Consider the following 22763-nt stretch of genomic DNA (forward strand, 5'->3'; position numbering starts at 1 on the left):
TAATGACTTAAAACCATGGTCTGCTACATGAGTCTAAAGAGTGCTCTAAATACCTAAAGTAATTATATAAAAATTGCTTGATCCCATGAATCAAATTTTCCTTTGAACTTCTTTAAAGTTTACAAATATGTCAAATGTAGGCATACAAAAATGAAGAAAATGAATGTAAAGGACACGATAGCCAAATAAACCAAAGATTTACATTCTATTAGAAGCTTGCCATTTTGAATCCATATTAAAATTTTAAGAAACAACAAACAGTGGTATAAATTATAATAATATTCAGTTAAAGAGACCAAGATGTAGCCAGGAGCAGGTGGCTCACGCCTGTAATCCTAGCAACTCAGGAGGCTGAGATCTGAGGATCACGGTTCAAAGCCAGCCCGGGCAGGAAAGTCCATGAAACTCTTATCTCCAATAAACTACCAGAAAGCCAGAAGTGGTGCTGTAGCTCAAGTGGTAGAGCGCTCGCCTTGAGCTGAAGAGCTGAGGGACAGCGTTCACACCCAGAGTTCAAGCCCCACAACTGACAAAAACAAAAAGCAAAAGAGACCACAATGTGTTTCTCAACTTCAGTCTAAAAAAAACAAAATGCCAGCCTTAATCTAAATTTTAAATATGTCAACAAATAAAATGATTCACAAGGCTTTTGTAAAGGCCAAAATAGATGCTGGGTGAGAATTTTGTAAGAGGACATGATATGAATTGGAAATGGCTGGTGTATAGGAAAGGAAATGCTTAGTGGCAAAAACAAAAAATGTGAAAAACATGGAGAGAGGCTAAATGTTACAAACAGTAAAAGACTGTCATTTTAAATCCACAGGAAGTATATAAAGGAATAACTTTGCAAATAAGTAAGGCTACATCTAAAAATCAAGACAGCGGATTTCTTAAAATACCAAAAAATTTAGAAACTCAAATGATCACCAATAGAGATTGCTTAAATATATTATAGAATCATTTATATCATGCTGGAGTATAATGCAGCCATTAAAAACCACATACAAAAATATTTATGTCAAGGAAACTAAGTTGCTAAATTTCACCTGCCAATTTTGTTCAATTAAACATATTACATGCAAAAGAAAATTTGCATTTTAGTTAACTCTAAGTAGTAGGATTTCAGATCTGTCATCATCATCTTCTATTTGCCTAAATTCACAGAGCTTTTGCAATGAATATGTGCTTTAGCTGCAAACAAAAAAAGTTACTAAAAAATTCTCCCACCATTAAGCAACATAGTAGACACTATTTTATGAAGAAATTAAAGAAAATACAAAGCATTTTATGTAGCTGCTATTGTAAATAAGAAAATGTCCCTAACTAAAGCACAAAAGTGACTCCATTAGCAAAGGAGAGCAATTCAGGGACTAACACATGAGTGTTTAGGATTGTCATTTCCTGTCTTGTTCTGTGACATATTGGCTGCTGAGTATGCATTACTGCTTATGAACATCACTAAAAAGTTTTCTAATTGGCCAACACTGTGAATTCAAACAATAACAAATGCTGGCAGATATGTGGGGAAAAAGGAATCCTATTGCACTGCTGGTGGAAATATAAACTAGTATAACCACTCTGGACAGCAGTCTGGTGGTTCTTCAAAAAACTAAACCTCAATCCTCACTAGAAAAATATTATGTCATTTGCAGGAAAATGGATGGGCCTAGAACATATCATGTGAAGTGCCCTAAGGCAAGCTCAGAGAGACAAATGGCACATTTCTCTCATATGTGGAAGCTAGATCTAAAATATACTATGACATGATAAATTACGTAGGACTCTAGGCATTCACACACAGTGAGACTAAAAGATATTCTCAGGAGAGGAACCCTATGTACCTGTGAATATTTAAAATAGTATTTACTAAAATGAATTCCAAAAAACAAGTTTTTCTTTTTTCCTACTGTTAATGGTAGAGATGAATTGTTTTTTGCCTTTAGGTTTTGTTATTGTTTCTTTTTTTGTTTAATCTGTCTTTGGAGGGGGAGAGAGGGGCACAGAAATGAAGGGACAAGGGTGAACCAATGTAGCACTTGACAGTTTGTTGAAAATGAACTATACAACTTGTGGGTGGAGGACAAGAGAGGGGAAACCGGGAAAGCAAAGCGTGACACTACCCAAAAAGAAATGTACTCATTACTTGACTTATGAAACAACAATTCCTCTCTACATCACTTTAATAATAACAATTTGAAAAATTAAGTAGTTTTCCTCTCTCAACTACATAGAAGTAGTTAGAAGGTTTTTTATTGCTGAGAAAAATTTCTTTAACTTCAGCTAGGTCTGGTGGCTCATGTCTATAGTAACAGACATTGGAAAGGTAGAGGTCAGAAAGGCCTACTATGGATAAAAAGTTAGTGAGACACCCCACCATCTCAACAAATAAACATGTCACCCCAAATATGTGGGAGGCATAAGCAGTAAGATTATGGTCTATGTCTGCCTGGACCAAAAAAAAAAAAAAAAATCAACAACCAACCAACCATGAGATCCTACCTGAAAAATACTTGAGCAAAAAGACGGGGGATGGGGAGGGCCATGGCTCAAATAGTCACCTGCTGAGCAAATGACTTCAACACCAGTACTAAAATGACAAAGACTTCTTTCTACATTAAAATAATATTGAAAAAAAAGAAAAAAATCTGTATATTTTACAATCTTTTGTGATGACAAAAACTATAAGCTGAAATTTTACTTTTTATAAAATAATAATGTAAATACTAAAAGTGATTAATTAAAACTTAGTTTTTTGAAAAATAACTTGGGGGGTGTGCCAGTGGATCATATCTGTAATATAATACTAATACTAAGGAGACTGAGATCTGAGGATCACAGTACAGAGCCAGCCCTGGGACAAGAAAAGACCAGGAGACTCTTATCTCCAATTAGTCACCGAAAAGTGGAGAGTGGAGCTGTAGTGAAGTGGTAGAGCACTGTCTTGGGCAAAAAGGCTCAGATAGCACCTAGACCTTGAGTTCAAGCCCTGGGATTGATATATACACACATTTTAAAAAAATTACTTGGGAGAAATCATCTATACAAGATCAAGCAATAATAAATATAATACAAAAGAGTTCTATTTAGTACTGAGAACAGAAGTAAACAAGTGCAGTTTACTGAAAAGAGAATCTAGGTTAAGAATTTGAAAATCTCATTTTAATGTCATTTACTATAACCTTTCTATTGTTCTGGCCCTTCCAGTTTGCTCAATACCAAAATAGGAGGACCTGGAGCCCTCTATTTGCAAATTTAATGCTGTAATTCTATAACATATGAGAGAAAAGAAATAAATTCCTTAAAGGCTTTGACTGAAAAGGCTAGGCTGAAAACAAAAGAAGTTCTACTATAATAAGTTCTAAGGGAAAACATGTAGCATGTAGATTATATAACCAGAAAGAAATGAAGAATGGAATAAGAAGTTCTCAAATTTAGTGTGTTATAATCCAAGTGGTAAATTGCTGTTCTCAAGCAACTTATTTGTATGTTTAAGAACAAATCATGCCAGGTTCCGGTGGCTCACGCCTGTAATCCTAGCTACTAAGGAGGCTGAGATTAAGGACTGCAGTTCAAAGCCAGCCTGGGCAGGAAGGATCATGAGACTCTTATCTCCAATAAACCACTCAGAAAATCGGAAGCAGTACTGTGGCTCAACTGGCAGAGTTCTAGCCTTGAATTGAGGGACAGCGCCCAGGCCCAGAGTTCAAGCCCCACAACCAACAAAAGAAAAAAAAAAAAAAATCATGTCGAGGAAAATCTTTTTTTAGTCAAGTTCATTTTTATTTATATTTTCCCATTATTTTTCAACCAGAGTTCCAAACACCTTAGTCAAATGCCAATCTTGCAGGGCTTGATAATATTTGTATCAGATTTTACTTTTGAATACTAAGTATTTGCTGTCTTCAATAACTGGTTTCATGTACTGAGAAATGTAACTGAAAAACAAAGCTTTGGAAATTAAACACTAAAAAAACTCAATTAATATAAAAATACTGCCTGGAGTGTCAAAGCAACCTGCCCCAAGAAATTCCAACTACAGAGAATATGGCAAAATAGGAGAGACATTTCTTAAATAATATTTTTTTAATATAAAAGAATCAACTGAGTTTTGAATTTAAGTTAGTGAGCTGCTGATAGCTAGAATTCCTCTTCAATTACAAAAGATGCCCATGAGAGAACATTATTGAAATACAGATTAGAATCCCACAGCAAAATCATCTGACATGCACATTTTGTTTCATCTGAGTATTAAACATTTTTTTCATGAATTGCAAATATTTAACGACAGTATTTCACATTAAGCAAAATAAAAAAAAGATTTATTTTCATAAAGAAAAATCAACACAGCTAGTAATCCTAAAACCCTATTTTCATGTGGCAACAGGAGTTTAGAATATTCCCTTTAGAAAGGGCACCAGAGTTCCATAATGGCTATATTACTCATTGTAGTACCGAGGGTATAAGGTAATTGAGTTTGTGATCTCTAATATAAGGAGTGACCAAAAAAATGAATTATAATTTATAGTTCACTGGCTTTGTGATACAATAAGTGTAACACGTCTAGTAAATTCCTCAAGTGAATGTTATTTCTAACTTAATATATAATTCTGTAGATGACCTTTCCTGAACCTAATAATGGTTCTACCTACCAACACATAGGATAGATTTTAAGCCACTAACTTAGTTACAAAGGATAAGTTTTCTTACAAAACAATGCTAAACACATTGGTCTATTTTTATAAAGATCAAGAAGGAAGGAAATAGCTTCTTCCTATAAAAAGCGTATGTATTTTTTATTCTTCTAAGATCAAACTAAAAATCAAATAAAGCAAAACAATGGAAAAATATTTGCATAGTTATATCCATAAGAATTAGGCCAAAAAGACTATTCAACTACTTAAAGATAATGAAAAATAAATAAATTATAAAAGAGAAAGGGAAGGACTACTCTTAAGACAACCTAATCAAATCTCCATGGGTATTAAACTATTGCCATATACTTACCTACTTTAAAATCTACCTAAAAATCTACCCATCTGGTAAAAATAGGTTTCTTTCTCTTTTTAAATATTTTTCCTATTCTCTAACTACTGGCAATTTTTAAAGGCATAATATTAGTAAGTTATTCAAATATAAACACAATTATGGTACAATTTACTCAATGAAGCTGTAGTGATGTACGCAGTCACTGTCTGGCTAAAAGGGTACAAGAAAAGATGCCACATAAACCGATGATCTGAAAATATTCACAAACTGCATATAAAGACAGAAACTTAAGAGAGGTACAAGAGTTTAATAGTCATTTATCAATAATTTCAAGCTGTTTGAAAATAGAATTATGGAAGTTTTACTCTCCCTCTCTCTCTCACCCCCCTCCCCCTTTTTGGTCCTTCAGAAGGCTTGAATTCAGGGCCTGGGTGTTATCCTTGAGCTTTTTCCGCTCAAGGCTAATAATGTTCTACCACACTGAGCTACACCCTCACTACCCGTTTTCTGTAGTTAACTGCAGGTTAGAGTCTCACAGACTTTCCTGATATTGGGCTGGGATAGAATCGCAAGGATTACAGGTGTTGAGACCCTGCTCCAAGCTCTGTGATCTCTACACCCATTCAAATGCATGAAAAGAAAGCAGAGAGCTGAAACCATTGTCTGGCCAGGGCAAACTATTGGTCTAAAAATGAAGAAAAAATATACCAACAACTAAAGTTTCCTGATTACTTACCCATCTCAGCATCATCTCACCTAGGATATCCACCATCCTAGGATCCTTTTTATAAGTAAACGTACACATCAATTTCTATCTGAAGCATTATCTTAGAAAAATGTCTTTATTGATTTTTAAAATAAAAGGCTTCTTTAATTCTACAAGAAAGAAATGTGGCAAAGAGCAGCAATTTCAAACTACCCATAACTCTCTGTGGGGCAAGTACATATATATGAGATATGGTTTATATGATTATTATTCAACAAGATAAAGTCATCAAATTAAAAGAAAAGAAAGGCAATACTATTTTGATCTCATAGGTGAGCTAAAAATAATGTAAAATAAGTTCTAAAGCACAAATAATCGATTCTGTCAGCAGGCCCCTAAAATACACATTTTAGAAAGATATATGGTCTTGCTTATAGTAAAATTTTGGAAATCAGGTTTAATAAAACCATACATACACATGTGACAATAATACAAAGAAAAATGTGAAATTACTAAACAAATCTAAAAAAATGATTATGTCAATTTTTAAGTTAGTGTTCTACATTCGTTTTGATGCTTCTTCATTCACAATTGAGATGGGGATACTTTCTCTGATGTACACATCAAGACTTCACATTAATTTTCAATGTAAAGTATTCTGTTTCTAGTATGTTTCTAGTATAAATAAAAAACAATAAACTCAGAATCAACATCACTTTTCATAATGGACACCCAAGTATTGTCCATGATGATCAGTTAACAGTATTAAAAAAAAGAAAGAACTCGAAATTATACCCCTAGGCAATAAGACCCCTGAACACCTTTCCCCCAAGATAAAGAGCTTGCAACTCCCTTAGCACCCCGGCCTCAGCCTTCCTTACCATATATGTGGATCTGTAACTAATCAAGTCTCTAGATCCAACTATAATTATAATTGCACAGTGATACAATCCACCAAATTCAGGTTACTGCAAAATCTAAATAACCTACTTTCTTTAACAAATCAGAGAGAGAAAAAATGGAGACTCACAGAAAACTAAAATGTACCTCTTAACTGCAAAGTCTGCATCTTATCTGAAATTTAATCCCAGCAAACTATACTGGTGTTGATATATGTGTGTACATGTATGTATGTGTAGATACATACACTTCGCTCATGTGCATACACATAAATTCCGATTGGCAGAAATTTGAATAGTGGAAGATGAATCATTGCTATTTAGAGCATGGTAATACTACTGTAAAATTTAACAGAGAAAAGTCCTCTTATACAAATATATCTCAAAATTTGCTTCAAAATAATGAATGGAATGATAAATGAAAGAAACAAGGTTAAATTATCCATTTAGTTTTGAGTATATGTGTGGAATAATTTACCATAATAAAGGAATAATGTTATATACACACAAACACGTGTGCATTTTAATATCTTCATTTTTCCACAGAAAAGATCATAATTGCTATTACACATAATCTCTTAAGTAAAAAGTACCAATTACATGCTTAGCTTCACCATTTAACAGTGACCAAACACCCTGAATAAAACATGTGCACAGAGACTTAAATTTAATAAAGAATGGATGTTTCTTGAAGCTTTACATACATCCTGGGCAAAGCAACTAGGAAAAGACACATACCTGCATGGCTGTTGAAATGTGCAAAATTAGCAAAATTGGCTGTAGCTGTTGATTGAGGAGCTGGAGCAGCAAAGATATCTGAGCCAAGATCACTCAAAAGGTCAAACTGCTTCCTTTCCTGCTGCTGCCCTTGAGAACAACCTACAACTGGGGACTATAAACCACATTATTAACCACAAAGACACTTCTGCTGAGTGTTTCTGTAAAACCATTTTCAATTCATAAAGCTTAATATGAATTTATACATAGGAAGAATTTTGACTTATGCCTTCCTTCGTTTCCCCCCACTTAGTCCTTCTGTGAAAACAGTATTTATCCAAAAGCTTTATAATGTATTATAAAAGGGGAAGAATTTAATGCACATGAGTATGTTTCAGAGTTCTTGTGTAGGACAGAGGTGGTATCACCACATAGTTAACAGATCTGTCAGTCTTATCAACTACAATATAGAACTGTGTACTTTAGGTATCAACTTAATCAGGTTTCTTCTGTTCAGACTTCTTAGACCCAGATATAGTGCAAAGACAAATGCATTTTAATGATAAGCATGCTCCTTAATCACACATGTGGGAAAATCCTACTACTTCTACAGAATGAGAACATCCATCACAGAGGCTCACTACAGATCCATGTTTTCCTAAGTAGATAATATATGATGAAGAGCTTTAGCAACATTTCTTGTACATCTTTTCAAATTGCAGAGAAGGCAAAATGATCTTACACACACAAATAGAAATATGCATACCCATTCCTACTACTTTCCCAACAATCATTGAATTTTTTTTAAAAAGAAAACTATTAGGATACAATGCTACTGATACTCAAGGTTATGTTGCTGTGAACCTTCAAATTCTTGACATTCAATCTTACGTAGAAGTCCCAACAAAGATTTAAAGACTACTCTCACCTGACTAGGCGTGCCCTTATTCAAGTGCAGTGCTGGTGCAGAATCTCCTAAAAGAGATTTGAGTGGTTTGACCTCAGGTGTGCTGCTTGTGCTACTGGCAGAGGACCCTGAAATAGATGCATGAACTGATGCCACCACTTTAGCTTGTTCTGGTGGAACATACCTAAAACATGCGAAAATGAGAATAGGCCATTAATTTAAAAAAAAAATCAGGGAATTTTATACAAAAACCATTAAGTGAAATTCTAATTGTATAAAACTGCAACACATTGATCTTACTCTTGCTTTTTTCCAATAAAATAACTGCTTTGCTGACAAGATATACAGCTAATTATCTTGATGAATACTTAATACTATATTCTTACTTTCAGAAATGAAAATACCTTCAAGATTAGAAATATGTGGAGATAGTGAAAAAGATAACACATTATAGTTAACAGCCTAAAATGTAAAGACTTACTCTAAATCACTAAAAATATCAGTAATTTCATTTTAAAATGGACAAAGAAATTTATAAGACATAGATATTAAAACTTAGAGTCAAATAAAATGTAAATTAAGGGATTACACATTTTTAAATTAGTGAGTTTTACAAAGTTTCAGTTTCTAAGTACTGAATGATATAAATAGAAATGAAACATCTATCAAGAGGAAAATATACAATGGGACTATGTTAAAAGCTGCATAATACTACATAGCCAACATCCTTCTCTGACATGTAAAGATGCTCATAAGATGTCACGGGTCTTTCAGGTTTGACAGTCACACGAACACAGGATCATGGGAAGAGGGGAGGCAAAGGAAGAGCAAGCAGTAAGAATTCAATAATGCCAACATGTCAACAAAGTTAATTTGCAGGAGTGGGATTATTTGATAGATTTTGTCCTTTGTAATGCTGGTTGTATTTCTACCCTCCTCTCTATCCTTTGTATCAAACTGTAGGGGAACAGGCAAATAATGTGATTAAGAGCAACTATTTCCAATTACAGAGCTCAAATCCAACCTCCACTGCTCAATGCAGTGAAACTTTACACTAATCACTTTACTCTGCTTCCATCTTTTCATCTGTAAAACAGACAGCTGCTGTGGAGTTTAATTAATTTAACATTTGTAGAGCACTTAGGATAGTTCCCAGTACATTAACTATGTGGACTGTTGGCTATTATCAAACTATACATTAAAAACAAGCAATATACCTGGCTCCCCACCACCAGTAAATGCAAGTGATAACAAATGGTGTAAGAGTAAAACAAAAAGTGATGCTTGCTTCCCTTAGTATGGCATTACAGTGATGACACAAAGTCAAAGTAGAGTCAAGTATGGTAACAGTTTGTAACTCAATAATAGATTGCAGTTTCAAAATACTTTCCCACTTAATGTGAAGAAGCTAATCTTTATAAGAACTTATTATGAGAAGTGGTCAAAAGAACAATTCAAATATCTCTGGATAACACTGGGTATTGTGTGTTTTCTCAAGTTCTTAAAAAACTATTTCATTTTCTCCAACTGCGTGTTACAGGTGTGCAGGAACAGGGGTCAAATAGATTCTGACCCTAAGGAATTGTAGTTACCTCTCTTCCCTGACTACTTATGTCTCTAATTGTACTACTCATGTTATTACCACCTGCTTCTTAGTAGAAAACAATTAACACAAATTCTTATTATTGGAGCTTTTCACTTATTTGCATTATAGTTTGAGTAATTTATCATTACTGTGGTTTTAATTCTAACATAATTCACATTTTCCTTACTTTTTTTATTCATTTCTCATAGCTAGAGCCAATCTACCTAAAATTTCAGTAAGTTGTACCAAACTGACTTTCTAAAGTTGGTAAAAGTAACACTAAGAAACCCAAACATTTTCTTAGGGCTATTAAAAAAAATTTATCTACAGTTTGGAAGGTATAGTAAATTAACACCTAAGATGATAAAAAATGAATAACTTTCATCTTTAAAGAATCATCCATGCCACTCTAATTTTACTATTATCCTACCATCTAATAGTTTTTCCTTGAACTAAAATTATACTGTTATATTTATGTACCTATATATAATATACAAACTGTATTCATGCCCAATATATCTACGGCCAGTAGATATAGTTAATTAACTGAGTCTTGAAAAAAGCAGATTATTTTAAACAGTAAGAATATAAACTCAGCTAACATTAACCATTTAGTATTCAGAACATACAAGTCAGAGATAAATGAAAGTAAAGATTTCTCGCCAAGTGCTCTCTCAAGACCACGCTAGCTGTGAACATAACATCCCCTGGTTAAAAGACCGACCATTCTTCACAGAAAACACGCAGTCCCCATCATCGATCCCCTTATCCTTGACTCTTCCTATTTTCTGAACCTCCTGAAAGGAAATGCACTGTTCAAATCAGTTAAAGAAATAACCGAGAGATCTTAGTTAATAATCTTAGTTTTGTCCTTAAGAGTTTTATCATAAAGCTAAAAATGAGGAGTCCTGAGTAGCTCAACACTAGTTCTAGGGATATAATCCTAGATTATCTCTATTTTTTAAATTTAATTTTTTGTGGGACAGTAATGTATTGAGAGCTCTCACGCACAGTCCTTGTAGTCTCTAGGTCACCTTTACTGCTTGTTAATCTTGTTGGCTGGCTGCAAGACGCCGGGCAGCAGGAGTGGGCATACTGTTGGATGATGCTCAGAGCAGCTGTAACTGTCTTCCTTATCAAAGAACACAGCTAGCAGCACAGCTTCTCCTAAAGTGCCTTCACTTGGGAACCTTCTTGGCATCCTTCTGCCCACAATTTTCCTGCAAAGCCTGACGGTATTCTAGAGGGGCCTTGCAGATGCTGCAGCACCAGCCAGAGGCACCTGCTGTCTTGCATGTCAGTGCCAACCTTTCCAGTCACAGTGGGGTTCTCACAAACGTCAAGGTAACCATCCTGCACCTGAAAGAACTCTCTCAGCTCCAGCAGGATCTTCTTGGCATTAGTGTGCTCCTTCTCTGTGTCAATGCCGGCCATGTACATGGCAAATGCAAAGACAGTTAGAAGTAGAAAGTTCTCTTGTACTTGATAATAGATTTATACCATTTTCCAGTGCATCTGTCAAGATCCACATGGATCTGGGGAGCTATGATGAGGTCCAGAGTCTGCCAATCTCGGTAGGAACTCTGAAGGAAGAGCTAGATCAGGTTCAGGTAGGAGGGCCGCTCCCAGCAGTAGAACTTGAGCAGGTAGTAGACACATGCTTCAAGAAGCATCCAAATTATGCATGGCTTCTTATACCTGCAGATCTGCTCCTGGCAGGTAAGGAAGAGTCTATGATGTGATGTGACACCAGGAAGAAAACTTCCAGCAGTTCCACACACCAGCCCACAGTCAGGGCCTGCTGGAGCTGTCAACATCCTAATTTCTTGCATCCACCAACTCCCGGAATGCTACCAGCACTGACAAACCTCAGGTGAACTTGCCTCCAATGGCACTGTACGCTAGGACTTCCTTAAGCTGGGCAATGGTATCTCCTGTCTCTGAGTGCCTTATCTCACCCTCAAGTCAGCTCCTTGAAATCTGGGAGAAGGGTTGGATGAAATCCTGCTTTTTCTCGGCATAAACATTCAGTTTCTGGTCTCCATTCATTCTGAGAGAGAAGCAAAATGCTGTTTTGCAATGCAGGCTCTTACTGGTCTAATCCTTGTTCTGATTTAAAGGATATACCACCTTAGTGTACAATCTATTGGATTTTCTTTGGGAGACTAAGGAATAACTGGAAATGGAATACAGGGCTTTGCGCATGCTAAGCAAGTATTCTATCACATGGCTTCATCGCCAGGGATGATGATAATGATTATTATTATTATTTTATTTTGAGACAGGGTTTGACTAAACCCAAGCTGGCTTCAAACTTTCAAGCCTCCTGAGCAGCTGGGATTACAGGCATGCACCACCTGAAGAATTTAGTTAGGCAAATATAAATTCTCCCTTCTCAGCCAGGTTGTTAGCTGATTTCGTGGGTGGGAAGTCAGGAATATTTGACAAAGAACTTACTAAAAGATGCAATCCAGTGGATGTATCACCTATCCTGCTGCCCAGAACACAGAAGATATCATTCAATAAATTAGTGGCTAAAGGAATAAAGGTTTTGAGAAAGGAGGCTTTATAGGGCTAACAATGTTTATAGAAACTAACAGGAAGGCTTAGAGAAAGGATCTTGTTTAAAGAGAAAACAAAACAAAATAAAACGCAGAAGTCCTGGTATAATGAAAGGCTAATAGTAGGTATAAATAAGATAAAATGCAAGTAAGGTTTTTAGAAACCCAATCTAATAAAAGGACAACCTATTTACTTTTTTTTTTCCTTTCTGCCTGTCTCCTTTCCTTCATCATGTCAGATTATTTTACCCATAGTTACTGTAATTTGGGGAGAGTCAACTCTTCTACACACAAACTATTCACTCACCATCTTTTCTTTTCATATTTTTCTTGTAGAAACTCTTTCACTTTTTGTGGATCCCTGAAGTCTGGAATTGCTGAAGATCTATCATCAAATAATCCTAGCCAAATCTGTTTACAGACCTTGGAAAGAATTTTAAAAACAAGTGTTAAGTTCAGTATTTTGATGAAATTTAAGGAAATTTTTATTCTTTCAGAAAGCTAACCTACCTACTAATTTTAATAATGCTGCTTTCAATGAGGAATTAGCAGATATTCAGGAACCAAATTTATTATATTGAAGTATGGAGTATAGTTTACACAATAGAATCAGAAAGAGCACTTCTTAGGGAAATGAACAGTGAACCAAAGTTTGAAAGGAGCGCAAGTCTTTTTGGTCCTCCCCCAATTATGAACTATAAAATATTAGCATAGTTATATAACCTATATAACTTCAGTTCCCTTATCCCTAAACCACAACCTTAATCAACTGCAATTTTAAGGGTCCTTAAACTAAACATCAAACAAAACAAATACTAGAATCAGAAATAATGTGCTATTAAAACACTAATAACTTAATGCAGAACAACCCTACTCTATAATTTTCAGCATATGCTTTTTTGTACAATGGCTACAAAGAACTGAAGATATTTAATTCCTGAAGAATCAAATAGAAAATAAAATGATAAAGAAGTCTCATTAAAAACAAACAGGTATCAACTAATAAAACTATGGGCAAAATGTGTAAGAACTTGAAAAAAATACATGAATCTAAAACATAAGAACTCCTACAACTCAACTGCTGAAGTCAGACAATTCAATAAAGAGGAGGAAAAGAGATATGAGTAGTAAGTAAATACTTACCCAGGTAATCTATATAGAGTTCAATTTCATAAATAATGTAGGAAATATGAACTGAGGTAAGATTGAGACCCCATGACATAGATAACTCCAGGTGTATGTACCCCTTAGAACATACCTGTACAAAAGCTCAAAAAGCAACTACACCATTTTCCAGAATAAGAGGAAAATGGTCCAACTCAGGAAATGAGTTTGGCAGTTTAAGATAAACATACATTTAGCACATGACCCAATGTTTATATCTAGATATTTAAGAAAAAAATTGAAAGCACATGACCACACTCAGACATGTACATAAATACTCACATATTTACTGATAACATCCCAAACTGAAATAATCCAAGCCGAAGTATATAAATAAGTAAATAAACAAATTGTAGAACAACCAAAGAAGGGCACTATTCAGCAATTAAAAAGAATATAATATTGATATGAGAAACAGGAATAAACTTCAGGATAATTATACTAAGAGAAATCAGAAACCCTCTCCTTCTATCACCCGTGGGCAGCTGGGATTACAGGTATGCACCACCTAATGAATTTAGTTAGGTGAGTATAGATTCTCCCTTCTGAGCCAGGTTGTTAACTGATTTCTTGGGTGGAAAGTAAGGGATATTTTGAGGAAAAATTTACAACAAGATGAAATTAAGTGGATAGATTACTACACCAGAGCATTATCCTGATGTCTAGCACACAGAAGATATTATTCAATAAACAGCTGCTAAAGGAATAAAGGTTTTGAGAAAGGAGGCTTTATAGGACTAACATTCTATCACTTAAAATTTTAGAAAATATTAATTTACTTTGAAGCAAGAATATCAGATCAGTGAATTCATTACACAGAAACACAAGAACTTCTTAGAGATAATGAAAACGTAAATTGTCATGTTTAATGCAATGGTGGTTTCAAAGTATACATCTGTCAAAATCATATCAAATCATATGCTTTAAATATGTGCAAGTTACTGTGAGTTTGGGCATCGTGAGTGACACTAATTATCCCTCCTCTGCTGGGAGGCAGGCACTGCGGTTTGAGACTATGCCCAGCAAAAAGTTAGACCTTACCTCAGCTAACAAAGCTAAGAGTGGTGGTATATCATTTTAACTATTCAAAATTTCAATCCTGGCGCACCTTAGCAAAACCCAACACTCTATTTTGTGTCTTAAATGATAATAGTGCCTGCCTAGCAAGCATAAAACCTTGTATTCAAACTCCAGTGTTAGCACCCCCTAAAAAAAGTCACAAGTGGCTGGGAATGTGGCATAGTGGTAGAGTGCTTGCCTAGCATGCATGAAGCCCTGGGCTTGATTCCTCAGTACCACATACACAGAAAAAGCTGAAAATGGGCTATGGCTCAAGTGGTAGAGCACTAGCCTTGAGCAAAAGAAGCTCAGGGACAGTGCCCAGGTCCTGCATTCAAGCCACAGGACTGGTAAAAACAAAACAAAAAAAAGTTACTATAATTATTTCTCAATAAAGTTCTAAAAGTCTACAAGGTTTCACAATTTACTTTTTTTAAAGTATGTAAACCATGGGCTGGGAAGGTGGCTCAGTGGTAGAGTGCTTGCCCTGCACGCATGAGGTCTTGGGTTCGATTCCTCAGTACCACCTAAACAGAAAAAGCTGGAAGTGGTGCTGTGGCTCAAGTGATAGAGCACTCGCCTTGAGCTGAAGAGCTGAGGGACAGTGCCCAGGCCCAGAGTTCAAGATCCACGACCGACAAAAAAATAAAATATGTAAACCAGATGCTGGTAGCTTTTACCTATCATCTTAGCTACTCAGAAGGCTGAGATCTGAAGATCATATTTCAAAGCTAGCAAAAAAGCTCAGGGACAGCACTCAAGCCCTGAGTTCAAGCCCAAGGACAGGCATAAATACATAAATACATACATACATAAATAAATAAGTAAATAAATAACCAATATGACAGCATGAAAAGCATGTAGTATCTGGTTTCAAAATGCTGATAAAAAAAAATTGTGAACCTAGAGAAACAAAAGTATCTTTTCTCAATGTCTCTATTCACTTAACTGTGTAAGGAAGAAAGAAGAAAGATGGGGGAAAAAGAATTCTACCCTCTTCCCACCACATCCTCAAGTATGTTTCAGAATGCTTTCTTTGACTCCTCTTATTTTGCTCAGAATAGATAATAAGAAGTTGCTTAATACGTGTTAACTCATATTGACACATGTTAAGTCTGGGCTAAGGTATAACACCACCATACAAAAACATTTCAGCAGTAAAGCCTGAAAGTGACAGGGTAATATAACTTACTGGGGAAATACTACAAATTTTTAGTGTTAACTTTGCAGTATTAATTTGTAGCATTAATTTAAAGAGGTCCATCCTGCCCAAAGATTTTTTGGCCATTTAAAAAGTATGAACAAGCTGGGCACCGGTGGCTCACACCTGTAATACTAGCTACTCAGGAGGCTGAGATCTGAGGATCACGGTTCAAAGCCAGCCCAGGCAGGAAAGTCTGTGAGACTCTCCAGTAAACCACTAGAAAACCAGAAGTGGTGCTGTGGCTCAAGTGGTAGACTACTTACCTTGAGCTGAAGAGCTCAGGGGCAATGCCCCAAGCCCAGAGTTCAAGCCCCATGACTGACCCCCCAAAAAAGAATGAGATGGGGTTTGGAGGCCTGGCTGGAGGGGAGAGGGTGAAACTAAGTAGAGTCTGGCTGAGGGAAGCACAAGGTCCTGGGTTCAATCCCCATTACAATTCCAGCACTTAGGCTGAAACAGGAAAAGGGTTCCAAGTTTGAAATTAGAACATGAGAGGGGCTGGGAAGGTGGCTCAGTGGTAGGGTGTTTGCCTTACATGCATGAGGCCCTAGGTTTGATTCCTCAGCACCACATAAACAGAAAAAGGCGGAAGTGGCACTTTGGCTCATGAGACTGGCTTTTATATGTAGCAAGTGTGTCTGCAGGAGGTGGGGGAGGGGGATAAGAGGGGAAGACAAAAAGAAACCTTTCCTTCTGTAGATACTGAATTAATGATTCTTCCAAAATCTCCCCAAACGAAAATAACAGAGTTGTCCTCATTTGCTCCATGAGAAATACTCTGTAATCAATCAGATCAGATCAGGACCCTAAGCTTTTAGTTCTTCTATCTTAAAATTTCCTGAAACAAGAGACACTAACAGCCATCTTCCTATTCCACCAAACTATCAAGCAGTAACAATCTACTTCAGAACACTTTTTAATATCATTTTTGTATCCCCAAATTACTAGTTTCATAAATATTTAAGCTAAAAATAATGATGAACAATAACAAGCATACAAATAAATAAAATGAAAGATGGGGCTTGAAGGCAGATCATAAAGTTGCCACCATATTGATAGGCTGATAATGGCTCCTAATCACTTTTTTTGTTGTTGTTGTCGGTCGTGGGGCTTGAACTCTGGGCTTGGGCACTGTCCCTCAGCTCTTCAGCTCAAGGCAAGCACTCTACCACTTGAGCCTCAGTGCCACTTCTGGTTTTCTAGTGGTTTATTGGAGATAAGAGTCCCACGGATATTTCTGCCTGGGCTGGCTTTGAACCGAGATCCTCAGATTTCAGCCTCCCGAGTAGCTAGGATTATAGACGTGAGCCACCGGCGCCCGGCGTACACCTCACCACTTCTTTTTCTTGGTCAGTATCAGGGTTTGAACTTGAGGACCTCATGCTCCTTTGTTGGGCTTGCTTACTCATGGCTGGTGCTCTGCAGACACATTGCTACCTCCAGCCCAGGCAGTTAATAGAAAAAGAGTCTCTCTCAGACATTTTTATCCAGGCTGGATTCAAACCTCTATCCCCCAGGTCCCAGCCTCCTGAGTAGTTAGGATTAGAAGCATGAACTGCTGGTGCCAATATCTACTCTTACTCTTAACAGAAAAAGTCACTAACTACTTGAGTCAACTGCAAACTCAGGTGACCTGATACTAAACATCCCCAGTGTTACTAGTCAGCTTTTACTCCTTACTATGTTATCCCACAAAAGCTATTTTTATAACTACATCACTTAAATCCTTACCATTCTGATATTCTTGGTAGTTCAGCAGTAACTCAGGTGAAGTGGTTGCCAAAATGTGATGCTACAATTCCCTGGAGACAGAAGCATCAATCACCTAAACCCTTATTCAAACTATGACTTTAAGGAACCACCTATTATTAGTCCCTTTACATGATTCTGAAGCAGAACAAATTTTGAAAAACAATGTAGCTAGTATCTAGTAATATCTAGGCCAGCCAGCTAATGGAAACTTCCTTTTGGCTTATAGTTTTCTTCATCTCTCCTATCCTCTGAGCAGGTGGGTGGCTGGGTAGGTTGATATATGGGTATGCTCATACATGCATGTATTCATAGATTTAAAGTATACATATACTAACTATTTATCAAATTTAGTCAGTAACCTATTGTCACATTTTGGTCCTTACCAAGTTGATTCTGTTCTCTGTACTAAAATTCTCTTTTAGGCTTGCAGATTTTCTGTAAGAGGTGAAGTTTCTTTTCTCTCTGCTTTATTTTAGTAAAATGAACATCATCAACTGAAAAAGAATTTCATTTAAAGGTGGAAAGGGGAAATGAAGAGACTAAGAATGAAGTAGCACTGAGAACTTGTGACCACAAAACACTGAAGATGAGGATAATTAAAAGAATGTGTTTTCTCCAGCCACTTCTGGCAGCTTAGCTTTAAAGGAGATGTAATTTCTGGCCTTAACAAGGAAGTGGGTATAATACTAGACCATAAAGTCAAAGGTAGATTGATAAAAGCAAAGAGGTTTGGCCTTAAAGTCTATATAATATCCCAAAAGTATTGTAATTTGGATCAAATGAGCTGGGAAGTAAAGTTCAGTGGGGGGACACTGAACACTGGAAACTGAAATCTAAGAGGCAAGATGCTTATTTATTACAAATAAAAAATCTAAAATGGGATGAAGGATCATTGGAGATCAGGCTTGGGAAACTATGTGGATGATCCATGTGGATTCTGGAAATATCAAAAAATGATTAGCACCAGTCAGAAAAATATATTATGTAAGGAACTAAAATTAAAATCTAAGTGAATGAGAGGAACTAACTGACTGGAATAACTCCAAGAAGAAGACACAGGCCGATACTGAGGAAAAAGGGAGAGGAAGGTAGAAAAAGGTACTGAAGAACAACAAACCCTGAAAGTCATCACTCCCAAAGGCTAACACATAATAGGATTAGTTTTGATCATCTATTTAGAGAGGGGGAAGGGATAAGTGCTCTAATTATGGCATAATGTAGTTGTGGTGTTTGAGAGCCTAGGGTACGGAATCAGACTGCCTGACATGTTTTGGTATATTTTTAAATGTGGATAATGAGGGATGCTGGATGGGCTAAATGAATTAACATGCTTAAGAACAAGCCTATATAGTGAATAAACAATCAACAAGCAGATATAGTGAAATTTAAACATGTATACTTGTTTGGGGCCTGATTTTCCATGGACGGTTTACTGTGATAAGATTAGTAAACACTGGGAGGAGGAGGTCTCACCAAAAACCCACAAAAGAGTGGGTCTCCCTTCAGTCCTACTGCAAACAGAATCAAAGTAGTGTGGATGGAATAATCTCCCAGCTCTGAAATTACATAGCACTTCTTACCCCTCACAGGAAACTCATTACAAACTATATTTGAATCACTGTGTGCTTCATTCACTACTTCTAAATTCTCTTCAACGTGTAAAACAGTAAATTGAGCCATTCTAATTATTCGGTAAACAGAATAATACTCAAAGCTAGATCTTATGGAGGAATTAAAAATAAAATCACAATACCCTACAGAATAAATTTATGAAATTGTCAGAGTCCTAGTGTTGATCCATTTTAAAATTAGAATCATGATAGTTACTAACAGGATTTAAACTTTTTAATGCATGCTTTATAACTCAAAGGTGAGCTTTGGTGAATAGATGGTATACTCAATTGGTAATATGAGAAGTTTAATCATGCGATGGTCACTGTAACTGGTAACAGTGTAGTGCCCCAGGGTTAATAACAGGCAAGTCAAGAAAGTAAATATCCTTTCTTTTATCTGCTAACAATCAATCCCATCAGTAGGCCCCAATTCCATTTGTATGTTCAGACAGGTCAGCTGCTGGTAAAGAGTGAGGCAAAGGCTAGAGCTGGAAGAGTGGGTGAAAACTATCCCCAGCACACCCGAATCACAATAGAGAACAAGCAATTTCACAAATTCAGCTATAAACACCAAAAAACAGGTAACAGTCATACTCATTCTGAATTATGTGCTTAAAAAGGAAAGAAAGTTAACAGTGTTACATTAAGCTTGAGAAAAAGTACAGGTTAAGGGTAGAAAGCACTTTACCACTGCTCTATAACCCTCTCAGGGACAGCAAAACAGCAGAATTGTGCTAAAACACCCTTTACCTTTATTCAAACAAGCCTTATTGTCATAAAAAAGGCAAAAAAAGAAATAACATGCCATCACTCTGGTTACAACTTCTAGGTAGAAAAGAATAAGGAAAGGACAGGAAATTGCTCAGGAATTAGAGAATCTATTTTTGATTAAGGCAATCTACATCTAGCTAACTAGATTTCAGACTATAGTTGGGTTTTTTTTGTACTTTTTCTCCACAGCAGAGATGGAGAGTAGTCTCCTTATATATGTAAGATATAAACACATGTAAATAACATTGTTCATAAAAGAGGAAAAAACTGGAGAGTTAAAAGAACATTGCATGAATAATTTCTACTTTCTGGCAGCAGAAAAAAACAAAGAACTATATTAAATAAAAAATACTATTAAGAGCTCTTTAGATAGATACCCTAAGAGAAACCAGGGAGAGTACACAATCAGAAAAATACTTCAAAAATATTGAATGACTCAAGCTAATACTAGGAAAATAAGTACATTAGTAACATTTCCTATATCCAACCCAGCTTACATTAGCATGACTATACTAATATTTTTAGATCACCAACTGATAGGTATTTCTGTGACAGAAGATTTAAATAATGCTTACCAAACAAAAACAAGAAAAAATTCACATGTGTATTGCAAGAGAAATTGACAGTCCTGCTTTTACATACATTTTTAAAGACACTATGTTATCCTCAATCTTAACATTTGGTTATATAAACTGTTCCAGAAAGAGCAAACATATGCAACTGAGTAACTAAAACTGGGTACACACCAGCTTTGTGTTTGTTTTCTGCAGATCAGTGAAACACAACAGCCTTTGTGCATACAGAGGTATGAGGGGAGCACCCTGAGAGACGGGGCATGGCCACTAAGCCCAGGATGGCCTCAAACTTAGGATCACCCAGCCTCATCCTCAAGAGTATGACAAGCATCCAGTAGAGCATTTGGGGTTTGGATTTTAATTTAAATACTAACTACTTTATAATGGCCTAACATAACCATCAAATTCTTCCTCCCAGCCAACAGATTCCAACAGGATCTGAGTCCTGATAATTCTCCAAAGCCACCTACCTAGTATCATCATTCCTCCAAATCACGACACCCTCAGGAAATCTTCCCTGACCATCCAATCCAAAGGCTTCAACCCAGATACACACTATACAACACATTATCTATATTCGTGCCCTTTACCTCACAATTTTAAAATGCAAACTTCATGAGGCAGGAATGTCTTCTCTAATTTCCTGCTTCATACATGCCTTCTCAGTACTTGAGACATCCTTAATAATCTGCTACTTGAGTGAAAGCAACTTTAAGAAATGTATATACAATAGAAATTACTTTCCTTCACCTTAAAACATAGAAGGTGACCTAGAACATTTGTTTCCCAACTTATTTAAGGCAGAAATAATATGCTGACACAAATTCTCATACCATATGTAGGCCAGAGGTCAAAAAGTCACACCCTGAAAGCTAAATCTAGCCTAAGACCTGTATTTGTAAATGGGGATCTTACTAAGCCACACCCACTATGTACCTCTTGTCAGACTACATTCAGTTACACAATCAGTCCTGAGCAACAGCCACAAAGACTTTATAGACAGCACAGCCTAAAACTATCTGAGGCCACAGAGAAAAAGCCTGCTGATTCATGACCACCAACAAGCTTCCAGGGTACCTTCCCAGCACCCAAGAATAAGAGTAACTTAGACAGAATAAATAAAACCCTATGCAGTGGCAGCTTTATAACATGCTCAGGAAATAACAGAGATGGCCATAAATGAAGGCAATCTTTCCTGGAGGAAACACATGTTTTGCTCCTGTTTTATATGCTCATCATTGGAAAGCAGCCTCTCTCACCTCATCCCTGCAACACCATGCAGGTCTGCTAAAATTCTTGAAGAAATGCACAAAAGAGATTACTTTCATGATTTGGGAGTGAAGATTTAAGATAGGACCTAGAGAACATTAACCATAAAGGAAAAATAGAAATTGTATCTCATTAAAATCATGAACTGCTTGCTGATAGACAGCAGTAAGAAAATAAAAAGGTATATGCTGAGGACATATCTGACAAAGAAGAATGGACATAGAATATAGGAATAAAAGGAAAGCTATAAACATTCATATTTAATATTTTCAGAAGTGTCCCACAAAAAAGCACACTTTATCATTTTATTTTTATGACTATAAATAAAAAACAAATCTGGATTGGTGAGATAATAAATAGGAAGGTGTATGTAGAACTTTCTGGAATAATACCTGTGTGCTATATCCTAATAGAGGCTTTGGGTTGCCAAACTGGGACAATTATCAGAACGGATCCAGGAGTAGAAGATGCTACACAGTGATAAAAGTGCTTGCTTGGCTGGGCACTGGTGGCTCACGCCTTTATTGCTAGCTAATCTGGAGGCTGAGATCTAATGACTGGGGTTCAAAGCCAGCCCAGGCAGAAAAAGGCCATGAGACTTTTTATCTCCACATCAATCACCCACCTAAAAACTGGAAGTAGAGCTGTGGCTCAAAGTGATAGAGCGCTAGCCATGAGCAAAGGAGTTCAGGGAGCCAGTGCTCAGACCCTGAGTTCAAGCCCCCATGACGGACCAAAAAGAAAAAATGTGTTGCCACTAAAAACAAACCAAGTGAGTAGCTTATACCTGGAATCCTGCAATTCCAGCTACTGAGGAGATCTGAAGTACAAGGCCACCCTAAGCAAAACAGTTTACAATCCCCTACACGTCAACAGAGAGAAAGCTAGACATGTCAGTACATACCTGTCTTCCACTGCCTGGAGACAGCCAGAACCAACGCAAAACACATCTCAAAATGAACAAAGCAAAAGGGCTTAGAGAGGTACCTCAAGGG

The 22763-nt window shown here is 36.5% G+C and overlaps 1 protein-coding gene and 1 pseudogene across 7 annotated transcripts in view; both read right to left on the bottom strand.

Annotated features, from left to right (window-relative positions):
• The window catches only part of Agfg1 (ArfGAP with FG repeats 1), a 56705-nt gene that overhangs the window by 14716 nt on the left and 19226 nt on the right, over positions 1-22763 (bottom strand). For all 7 annotated transcript variants that reach the window (XM_042678953.1, XM_042678952.1, XM_042678955.1 and 4 more), the window contains exons 3-5: positions 12669-12784; positions 8237-8399; positions 7330-7483 (exon numbers count right to left, since the gene is read on the bottom strand). In XM_042678953.1, coding sequence (XP_042534887.1) covers positions 7330-7483; positions 8237-8399; positions 12669-12784 — 433 coding nt within the window. The remainder of the gene's footprint in view (positions 1-7329; positions 7484-8236; positions 8400-12668; positions 12785-22763) is intronic.
• Positions 10822-11852, bottom strand: LOC122107336 (annotated as a pseudogene).

This window comes from Dipodomys spectabilis, unplaced genomic scaffold, assembly GCF_019054845.1.
Source record: "Dipodomys spectabilis isolate Male_0828 unplaced genomic scaffold, ASM1905484v1 ptg000051l, whole genome shotgun sequence".
NCBI classification, from domain to species: Eukaryota; Metazoa; Chordata; class Mammalia; order Rodentia; family Heteromyidae; genus Dipodomys; species Dipodomys spectabilis.